This window comes from Brienomyrus brachyistius, chromosome 2 (genome assembly GCF_023856365.1).
Source record: "Brienomyrus brachyistius isolate T26 chromosome 2, BBRACH_0.4, whole genome shotgun sequence".
Classification (NCBI taxonomy): Eukaryota; Metazoa; Chordata; class Actinopteri; order Osteoglossiformes; family Mormyridae; genus Brienomyrus; species Brienomyrus brachyistius.
The window spans coordinates 14,786,372-14,797,501 of NC_064534.1; the positions used below are offsets into that span (position 1 = coordinate 14,786,372).

The 11,130-nt window shown below is 42.1% G+C and overlaps 1 protein-coding gene across 3 annotated transcripts; it reads left to right on the top strand.

The window, feature by feature from the left end:
* Positions 1-606: 606 nt before the first annotated feature.
* fhip2b (FHF complex subunit HOOK interacting protein 2B) lies at positions 607-11,092 on the top strand. 3 transcript variants are annotated; one of them, XM_048979401.1, is made up of 17 exons: positions 607-810; positions 1,482-1,560; positions 2,553-2,722; positions 2,925-3,029; positions 4,242-4,361; positions 4,732-4,938; positions 5,356-5,552; positions 6,140-6,257; positions 6,436-6,512; positions 6,595-6,787; positions 8,222-8,394; positions 8,923-9,066; positions 9,360-9,450; positions 9,547-9,690; positions 9,771-9,911; positions 10,217-10,317; positions 10,450-11,092. In XM_048979401.1, the coding sequence occupies exons 1-17, from the start codon at positions 760-762 to the stop codon at positions 10,550-10,552; spliced, it is 2,214 nt and encodes a 737-aa protein (XP_048835358.1). In that variant the 5' UTR covers positions 607-759; the 3' UTR covers positions 10,553-11,092. The 3 variants fall into 3 exon arrangements, with proteins under 3 accessions (XP_048835358.1, XP_048835368.1, XP_048835378.1); XM_048979411.1 differs by having other exon boundaries at positions 759-810; positions 2,627-2,722; XM_048979421.1 differs by having other exon boundaries at positions 793-810; positions 2,630-2,722.
* Positions 11,093-11,130: the final 38 nt, after the last annotated feature.

Below are 11,130 nucleotides of genomic sequence, written 5' to 3' on the forward strand. Positions count from 1 at the left end.
TATACATAAAACATATATTTAAATGTTTATATTTGTGTAACAGTTGCCAACTATAAAAACGTTTTCTTTAAACTTGAAATGTTTTTATGAACTTTTATGGACTTTTATTGACACAGCCGAAGTGATTTTTTATTTTTTTTACCGTACGGTATGTAATATAATGAGTGCCTTGGTTTTGGGAATATATAAAAGGTATTTGAATGAATTCTCTTGACTAATATTACACGGATGAAGTACAGATAACTGTCAAAGGATAACTAATTTATTCACATATGTATTTGTTCAATAAACGAGTGACTGATAGACATACTGTAGTGTGTTGGGCACTTCATATGATCCACTTCCTTTTCAATAATCATGCTCATTGCCCAAGGAATTCAGGTAATGTTGCACATAATTGTCGTTGGACCACATTTCACTAATAAATACATAACAACGTTTAATTTAACAACATCAGCAACGCAATTATTGATATTATTGTCTGAGATGCACACAGTTTTACTGAACTGGTTAAAATCATCAAAGAAATATTCTTATTTTAACGCTATTCTGCGGTTGGTCGGCACCGCTCCTAAGACACGCCCCCTTTCATCTTCCGTCAGCTCCCACTGACTTCGCTATCGGGACACTTGCGTCCCAACATGGACTGACTAACTTCTTACTTTTTAAAATGTTTTACATACTAATAGAGCGTTAGGATACTGTGAAAATAAATGCATGTGACACATAGACATCGAAAAAGTTAGAATACGGCTCAAGATGGACATGTTTAATAAACTTACGACGCTCTTCCAGCAGGCGTTAGAAACTGTAAGTGAGAATGGAACACCGACGTCTGACGGTGGCCGGCCGTAACTTTAGTTCGGGGATCGCAGCCGAGGCCTGCTGCTTAGCGCTTTATCTAACTTTAACTTTTTTTTTTACCTATTTATTGTCGCGCGTCACTTTTTATTTGTCTACGTTCCTCCGGTTTATGAAATGTAGAACTGTCACGCTGGCAATTATCAGCTTTATTATACTTATTCAACAGGTTGAAGCCGCTCCTTGTTTGTGTACGTGAGCGCACAAGCCGGATTGTTTACATGTTTCAAGAGGAAGGGATCTTTAGGAATATAATCGATGTTATACAAGTTATATCGTCTTTTTTCGTGCGTCATTACGTAGATATGGGGAAAATAGCTTAATGCAGCAGCTGTCTATGGATATGATGGTTGTTTTTTTCATATTCCTAAAGTTTGCAACTGGGCGCCGGAGCACTGTCCTACCCTAAACATGAGCGTCTACACGGGATCCAGTCCGGATGAACACTCTGCATACATTATTCACGTTTTACCTATTATTGTTTAATGTTAGCAAGGAACGAGGAACATGCGCATCGCACGTTGAATTATGCATTATTTGTGCGCCTTGTGTGTTTACCGATGTTTACGAAATTATATCAGTTTAAATATATATGATATATATATCATTTTGCGTTTCAGAGGGAGCCGTCGGTAAATTTACAGGACTCCTTTGTCGAGCATTGGAAAGGGATCACCAACTATTACATCGAAACCACCGGTGAGTTAATATTAAGTTACACGACATCTACCTGTTTTCCTAGTTTTTGTCAACTAGACCAAAGTAATGTAATGAAAAACTTGAAACAAAAAGCGATCAAGTTGTACACCCCCTGATGGCCGGACAGTATGAAATGTAGGGACGTATGTAGTTTTTCTTTCCTTTTTTGAAACTTCAGCATACATTACGGGTGGTGGGCACGTTGCAAAGAGGTCGTACAAGTCATGAGCTATTAAAGGTTAACACGCATGTGTTCTGTGTGATATTCTGTAGTATATTGACGAGGGTTTTTATTTAAAAATATAGTAACATTACTCATTCCGTGCTGTCAGCAGGATACTTGTTAAAATGACCTGTATTCTGTGGTTTGATATGTCCATTCACAAACCTATGCACGGTTTTTGCTTTATTTATGATGTATAGTTATTTGCGATTATATGACGAAATGCCTTCACTAATCCATGCACAGTATTTCATGGTCTTACCCTCTCATAGATAAACCTCTGAATTAGGACTACATGATGTTTACTACTGGTAAATGAATACATTTAGCACAAACATTAAAAATTCTGTTAGAAGTCTATAAGGGGTTAAAAAAAATAATGGCAATTTTTTTTAATGCGTTATAATGAGCTAGACGGCCAAACCGGAAGCCGTGTCAAATATATTTCTATTTTTATCATATTGTTTCGTGTAGCATAAAAATTAAGCAATAGTCGCTGGTTCGTCAGATACCAATACCAGGTTACTTGTCTGTTATCGTCGATTATTGATAACGTCATCAAATTACACAGGCTTACTCTAGATTAAACACTGGTCTGTTGGTACTGGCGTTGCTGTAGTGAAGTCAGCATCTCCCCAAGGTTATGCTTTTTTTTTGTTGGTTGTTTACTGCTTTTCATCAGTCCTTAACTGTCAAATAGCAAGACTTCTTGGAAAATGCCCTGGGTGGCCGCTTTAAGGGCTCTAAGTGCACTGAGATCCTCTTCTAGATGACCTGATTCCTGTAAAGGAGACTGATATCCCCTGGCGACTCAGACAGATGCTTGATATCTTGGTCTTTGAGGAGAAGCAGCAGGAATCACAGGAAACGGGGCCCTGCATGGAGTACCTGCTGCAGCACAAGATTTTGGAGACACTTTGCACTTTAGGCAAAGCTGAGGTACCTCAGACATACACAAACTGCAAAAGGATGTTGAGACATGACTCTGTTGTACATGTACATGACTGCTGGGAGATACCATGTTATCCATTTAGAAGCCGTCATTTTATGCAAGGGTATAGAGTGATAGGGTCTAAGGTGGTCTTTCATTTGTGGTTCTCTCTCCCTTTATCTAATGTTGGTTGTCTTCCTTTCTGCACAGTACCCTCCAGGGATGATCCAGCAGGTTCTTGCTTTCTTCACCAAGATTCTGACACAGATCCAGCAGCCACTGCTTCACATTATCAATGTTTACAGGCCAGTCCAGGTAGGGGGGGGTGTGTGTCGTCACCCGTTTGCATCATCATCATCTTACAGGAAATTTTATTTTGATTATATTGAATTAATGTTATTTTTATATATGTTAACCAGGCTATATGTGCAGATTAATAACTTAGGCACTTACTCTTCAACCCGTCATTTTTAAATGATGTGCAGTATAGTACAGAAATAAAGTTCTCCTACCTTTATAAATTGTATTACTCTTTGTATTTTTTTCTAATGTTAAAATGTATTTTTCTGAAACATGCATGACTATACCGATAAATACAGCTCTGGAAAAAAATGAGACTTTAAGAGATTTTTTATTTTTTTTTGCAAACTGCAGCCTGACTCTTCTCTGTTTCCCCTTAATGAAGAGCTGCTTCCTTACGTTATGGGACTTCAATCCTGCTTCTAGGACCCTGATACGAACTGTGCTAGCAGTGCGTTTGACACCTGCACTGTTGGACATGTTGACGGTCATCTCTGGCATTAGAATGTCACCTCCGCCCTTTACCTGGCTGGTTTTCGGTCGTTCCCAGTGTCTCCTGCTTCATCTTCATTCTTTCTTGTGTACCGCTGTCTTAGAATTTTTTTTACCTGAAAGCAACCTGCTGCTCAGCAGAACCGGGATTTAAATAAAAGCACAGATTTTTTTTTAAATACAGAGTGGTCTCTTTTGTATAAACCTGAGATTTATGTGAAGACTGCAAGACTAAAAACAGAATTAAAATATATGGCTGAAAGCAATAAAAATGTTTTTTGTGTTATCATACAGATATTTTGAACCTGCAAGTAACCTGCTGTTTAGTGTAGCGTTCTAACAGAACCAGGGTTGAATCAGGACTTAAAAATGCAGATTTTTTTTTATTATTATTTTACTAGATTTTTTTAATATAGTGTGGTCTCTTAATTTTTTCCCGAGCTGTAGCTTTAAACTGCTTCCTTTGTTGGCCTAAGGCACTTGCATTGTAATGTATATATTTCATAAACTGCAGTTAACACTGCTTACTTTTTGATATCTAAGAGGTATTAAGTCACCTTTAAATGAAGACATCTCAGTCAAATCTAGTGGTAGGCAACCTTGACCCCGGAGGACCGGTGTCCAGCCGGTAGGATAGAAAAGCTGCTGGACACTGGCACTCCAGGATCAGGGTTGCCTAGCCCTGGACAAACCACTTGCGGCTAATTGAATCAGGGCTGTTTCTTGTCTCCTCAGAAGCTGATTTGCCTCTGTGCACAGACAGGGTCACAGACTGAAAAGGAGGAGGCCCAGTTCCTCTTTGCCATTTGCTCAAGACTGAAACAGGATCCTTATGTGCTCAACTACATTCTTGGGGTATTTTATGAATTTAACTTTTGAAATGGAATGGCTTATCAGACTGTTTTTCTTTTTTCCTCTATACAATCTGGCAGATAGTATATTAAATTGGCATGTTGTAAACACTAGGCAACAGAACTGACGTGATTTAATGAAGGCGCAATAAAAAAACAGCTGGTTACTGAATGCTGCTTACAGCCAAATGTTTTTCCTTTGATTAATAAACTGAGTTACTTAAGTTTGTTGAGAAGGCAGAATTTGCCGAAGTTTCTTAAGGTGTTCAGTAACATCTGTGAGGCTTGCCGTTAACTGGCAACATCATGTATTGTTTATTGGGTTATTTATTGTATTGTATGGTTAGTTTCTTCCATTGTTGTGTGTTCTAAAGATTAAGACAGAGGAACCTGGTAGAAGGTCATGCTCTTCATCGGGAAATGAGGTTCAGCAGGGGGACAGCGAAACCCCCAATGCAGAAAAAATGCCTCCTGGACATCAGAATGACAGCAGATATCCCAGCAGCCCCTGCAGATCCCCTAGTCAGACCCCGGAGGACAAGAAGCTGATCCATGCTTTACTGTTCTTAACAAAAAGCCAGGTATGTGAAGCCATGTCCAGTGACCTTCACATCTATCCCTTATACATCCAGGGGGGCAGTGTGGTTGAAAAAGGGGAATTTAGGAAAATGAGGGGTAGGGTTGGACTGTGGGTGGACAGTGTGGTTAAAAAAGGGGAACGTAGGAAAAGATATGGAAACATGGAAAGATAGTTATTCCATGGAAGATTGCAAGGGGACCAGCATAAAAGTGCAAACAGCGCTATATAGAGACATTAGACAAATGTATAAATACGAGAATCAACAGTGAATGCAGTAAGACATAACAGAAATATAATGCACAAATGGCCAATGACTGACAGTTCAATCCAGATGAGACGATAAGATTCATTGTGGAGCTGAATAGTCTGAGAAGTGAAGTTTGTGGAATGATTCCCTTCTGTGTTTCCCTGTTATCAGAAAAGCAAAGTTGCATTAAGAGCCTGTGAAGGCTTGTCGTTGCTGTTGGCCATACCGAAGGAGGAGACGGCAGAGTGCCTGGTGCAGAAAACACCGGTGTGCGAGATGGTGGCAGGGAGGCTCAGTGAGCTTTACAGCTCTATCCCGTTGTCCCTGGAGCCCGTCAATGTTCACAGCTGCCCTGACGTTCAGTGGAGGTAAGTGTGGATTTGTCTCCTCAGTATGAACCTCCAGGCTTTCTGTGGGGTTAAAGAACCTTTGAAATGATTTGCGGATTGTTTTTCATTCGGATGCGCATGCAGGCCCCCCGTGATTCTGAACAGGATGATTGGTTAGAAGTTGGATAGATGGTACTGGGTTCAGTCATGCTATTACGCCCTGCTTTAACTTTGCCTGGACATTGTAGAAACAGAGTCTTGTTTTCTCTCTATGGATGTTGAGTAGCTGTTTCTCCAAAACATGACTCTCGCTGTTTAGTAGTAATGAATGATTACCCGTGGGATTAGCACAGTACCCCTGGATATTGGTGTGAAACAGCCGGACCTTAGTACAGTATGCCTGGATATTGGCATGGTACAGTCAGATCATAGCATGGTATGCCTCTATATTGGTGTGAAACAGCCGGACCTTAGTACAGTATGCCTGGATATTGCCATGGTACAGCCAGATCATAGCATGGTATGCCTGGATCACGGATGTTACTGAACACCTTAAGAAACTTCTGCAAATTCAGCCTTCTTAACAAACTTAAGAATTTCTTACGGCTGTATTGGTGTGTACGCAGAGTTCAGTGTTCCCCCAAGACTTCGGAGGAGTCCAGCTCGGTTCCTGGTAGGGAGCAGCTGGAAGCCTTTTTAGCTTGGCTGGACTTCTGCAACCACTTGGTCAATGAGGCACCAAGGGTGAGTGATGCCATGAGGTGGGAAGTGAGTGTGAATCAAGTCAAAGGGCCATTATTGTTCCCTTTGTTAGCTTGACATGCTCAATATGTTATAGCCCCAGTGAACAGAAAACCAATTCTGCCTAAAAGGAAAACATTTCCTGGGTGCAGCATTTCATTGATTCTCTTGCCTTTTTCAGACGTTGTCGATCAAATTGGCTAAAGTCATTCACCATCAGTGGCTCATCGCTGTGGTGCAGCCCCAGTTGCTCCAGGTGTAAGTGTCCAACTCTAGCATGTTCCCTGGGCTGGAGCCTGCTTTCGCATGGAGGTGATGAGGCCACGTTTGTCTCCCACAGGTCAGAAGCAGGCGTGCTGTTGCACATGGCCCTGCTCTCCCGCATTCTGCACCACGTTAGCGCTCCCACCCTCCTGGAGGAGCTGCTCTACTTCATCCTGGGCAGCCAGAGGAGTTGCGAGCGCCAAGTTGACCCAGATGCCCCAGTCCTACGCCGGCAACTCATCGAAAACTGTAACCACATCTCTGACGAGGTATGCTATCATCCGGGCCTCTGGCCTCCATAGCCCCCTCTGCCACTGGCATTGTGGAGGTAGAAGACTTCTTCTGTCTAGAATCAGCCGGCGAGGATGCAATGCCAGCATTCGTCTTGTAAAAAAACATTTTAAAAATGTGGAAAACAGTTTTAAATCCTCAGTGTTACAAACTGAGTGTTAAATAAGCACAAACATTCTGCAGTCATGAGGTAGATGCTAATAGTTCTTTGATGGCTGGGGCTGTTTTTTGTTATGGAAGATTGTGGAGTGACTAGGATGTGCTAAAATAATATGGGTCTAATTTGTCTTTGGTGTTTATAGCATTTTATGCCATTTATAATGTTTATAAGAAAGACATACATGCGCAAATCAGTCATTCCTACATCTAAATTCAATCCTTTTTTAATTTTTCATGGATATATATTTCTGGTGCTGAAACTGATTTATCAACATGGAAAGGAAATCTGTATGAAAAGTTTCTTACTTTCTGTTACCAAATAACTTAATTTCCTGTGATCTGGATCATGGCCAGTAATCAACATTTTAATACAATTCCTAGTCTGCTCCGTTTGTCTTTTCTTGACTAATGTTTACCTTTGCATTGCATCAAGGATTTATGGAGAAACTGCAGAGGGGCCATTGAAGGAATTCTGCTCTGTAATCTAAGTCTCGTGATGCAGGAATGTTGTTTTACAGGCTGAACACATAGACCAGGAATCCCTGTGGCTGCTGTTAACATTTTTCAAAACTGTTAATGTTATCAGTTTATAGGAGCTGTATACGTCATCTTTTGATTTTTTTTTAGGAAGTTCTTCAGAAGTGCACTCTCTGTTCAAAGTACATGTACTTTATTTTTTTTACTTAGAGTGTTTAGCAATGAACAGAAAGAACTTCCATCCATCCATTTTCCAAACCGCTTATCCTACTGGGTCGCAGGGGGTCCGGAGCCTATCCCGGAAGCAATGGGCATGGGGCAGGGAACAACCCAGGATGGGGGGCCAGCCCATCGCAGGGCGCACTCACACCATTCACACACACATGCACTCCTATGGGCAATTTAGCAACTCCAATTAGCCTCAGCATGTTTTTGGACTGTGGGGGGAAACCGGAGCACCCGGAGGAAACCCCACGACAACATGGGGAGAACATGCAAACTCTGCACACATGTGACCCAGGCGGAGACTCGAACCTGGGTCCCAGAGGTGTGAGGCAACAGTGCTAACCACTGCACCACCATGCCGCCCCCAGAAAGAACTTTTTAAGTGTAATTCCATCTAAATAGACTGACGTCCCATCCAGGGTGTCCTCTTTCTCTTCCCTTGTGCTTCCTGCACCCCTTTTTGATGGATGGATGGATGGATGGATGGATGGATGGATGGATGGATACGGTACAAAATGTGGAGACTGAAAGCTGCTCTCTGTTCCCGTCAGATCAGTATTGCCACCTTGAGGCTGTTTGAGGAACTCCTGCAGAAACCAAATGAGCACGTGGTGTTCAACCTCGCCCTAAGGAACTTGGAGAGACGTGGTTACATTGCCCCCGCGGGAGCTGGAGGGGGCGAAGAGCGGCAGCCTGGCGACGCCGAGCCCCTCGAGGAGTCCGTGTGTGTGCTCCCTTACTGTCCATAGCACCAATGCCCCCCCCTCCCATCTGTGGGATGATGATGAAATTAGATGGGATGGCTGCATAAGGCTTATAGGGTCAACAATTAACATATTAGTGTAGTAGTGTGGTACTGGTACAGGCAGTCCCTGGCTTAAGAACGTTCAATTTACAGACAACTCGTACTTACGAACGGACTGCCGTTAAGTCTGTTGTATTAAACATTTGCGTCAAACGTAGTGGTTAGTGATAAACTCATGCACGACTTTTGCGTGGCTTCAGCAGTTGTTGGCTTCAGGTACAGAATGGTACCATATAATAATAATTATTATTATTATTATTATTAAGATCTGTATTATTATTTTTTCAACTTGCCTACAAATTTGACTTGAAGACAGACTTGGTGACTGGATCTCGTTCGTAACCTGGGGACTGCCTTCGGTCATGACGACAAGCTGTTACCCAGCCAGATCAGAGCAGCGCAGGTCACTGGTTAGACTTGCGTTGACTGTTCTCACTGTCTGAGCAGGGAGTTTGAGGAGGACCCTTTCTTCACGGACATGGACTCTGAAGGCAACTTCAACCATCTGGAGACGCTGGTGTCCCTACCCCCCCAGCAGCGTGGCCAGGGGGAGCCTGGCGGACAGTCCCAAGCGGCAGACATTGTGAACAGGTACCTTTAAAATTGTTCCTGCCACCTTACATTATATCTTATGCTGCACAAATTTATACTACCTGATATTTCATGGAGAAATACCAGTTAAGTACCCCAAAGGAATAACAAAAGGCCATCCTACATCTTAAAAAATGCGACCAGCTGATCAAATATCACTATATCATAATTCCCTGCCGTATACGACATTATTGATAAATGTTTGTGTAAGCTTAGGTGCACTGTCAGTTGGTCGAGAAGAAGAGCCAAGAACATGGATTGTGTGTGGTGAATAGATGTGCATTGTGTTGCAGCTTTCTCTGCCTGGTCCCACAAGAGGCGAAAACATCTCGGTATGTCCAGGGAGCGGGATGTGACACCTACGTTCACGATGCACATGAAATGGTGAGTCTTGTGTGATAACTAGTGTCAGGCTGTGTTTCAGCAGGGCTGTCAGCTTACGCTTCTCCATGTGGCGCTCTCCTGTGTATGCCTTCCCAGTTTAAAGACTGCAGAGAGATCTCACTGAACTGGGGATGGCCGACATTCCTCCAGCCTCCAGAGGTGACTCCCCTGGATTCCTGCTTCTACGAAGGGCACTTCCTCAAAGTACTTTTTGACAGGATCGCCCAAATCCTAGAGCAGGTAACCTGTCAGGCCCGGAAAACGCCACACGTTCGGACGTGTGCGCCGAGTCCTCATCTCTTCTCTTACTTGTCCCTCAGCCATATGAGCTGAACCTGCAGGTGACGTCAGTGCTGTCCAGGCTCGCCTCATTTCCCCACCCTCACCTGCACGAATACCTGCTCAATCCTTATATCAGCCTGGCCACCGGAAGCCGCTCCCTCTTCTCTGTTCTTATCAGGGTGAGTCCATCCCATCCAATATGCAAACATAAACAAGACTAAACTAAATTTATTTTCCTAATTATATTAATCCTTCCTGTAGAGCTGTTGCAGATCAGACAATATCTATTACCAGTTATTTTCAAAATCATAAAATTCGTCACTAGTAAATCTGCGAGAGAATTCTTCATTCATTGTCTTTTTGTTTAGTTTTTGTTTGTTTCTATTTGTCCCTCTTCCCATTTTGTGTTGGTGTCTTACTTTCTTGCAACCTGGTTATGTACCACACTCATGCTGTCTACTGGCTCGATCCCAACTTCCTGTAGGTGATAGGAGATTTGATGCAGAGGATCCAGCATATCCCAAATTTCAGCGAGAAGCTTGTCCATGTCAGAAAGCAGCTGATGTCACTGGAGCCCGAGTCACTGTAAGGAATTCATTGGAATTTAGTTTGTATTTAACTCAAATTCAGTAAGTGGGCTTAAGGAATTCCAGTAATTATGTACGATGTTCTTCGAACCTCCTTTTGAATAAGAATTGTGTTTTTTGTAACTTTCAGAATGGATCATGTGACCCTGCTGAAAGGGGTTATAGTCCTGGAAGAATTCTGCAAGGAACTGGCAGCAATAGTATTTGTCAAACTTCCCATGGAAGATCTCTGACTCTGTCCTCTTCATCTCTGGTTCTCACTAGCTTTTACTGACTGTAGTAAACCATGGGCACACAAAGCCTAAGGATGCTGTGTGATTATTAAAGTGCCCCAATCAGCGTGTGACAATTTAACTGGATTCAACAAACTTTTTTTGGAGAAGACTATAGTCATGGCACATTTCTGTCCGGTGATTAATGGAACAGGAATCAGTATGCCAATACTTAAATAATCTTCTGTTGTTTTTTTGGACTTCATGTAAACAGTCTTGGGTTTTGTTTCGATCATCTATCTTATGTAAATTTTGTTTTATCTTTATCTGTCTTAATATTTACTATTTATGTTGAAATAACTTACCCAGGTGATATTTACTTTGTGAAAAGTCAGTGGGTGTAAAATAAGGTGCTTTATTTTTGGAAAGTTCTTTTCTTTTAATATGGACAAAATGCTTCCATCCTGCCATCTGTTGGTCACGATGAACAGATATGGGCGGTTTGCTGTAGAGTTCTTAAAGTTCTGTTTGAACATTAAACACCCAGTGACGTTCTTTTTATTCTGCTTCACTCTTGGTCTGTCTACGGTCTCAACTGA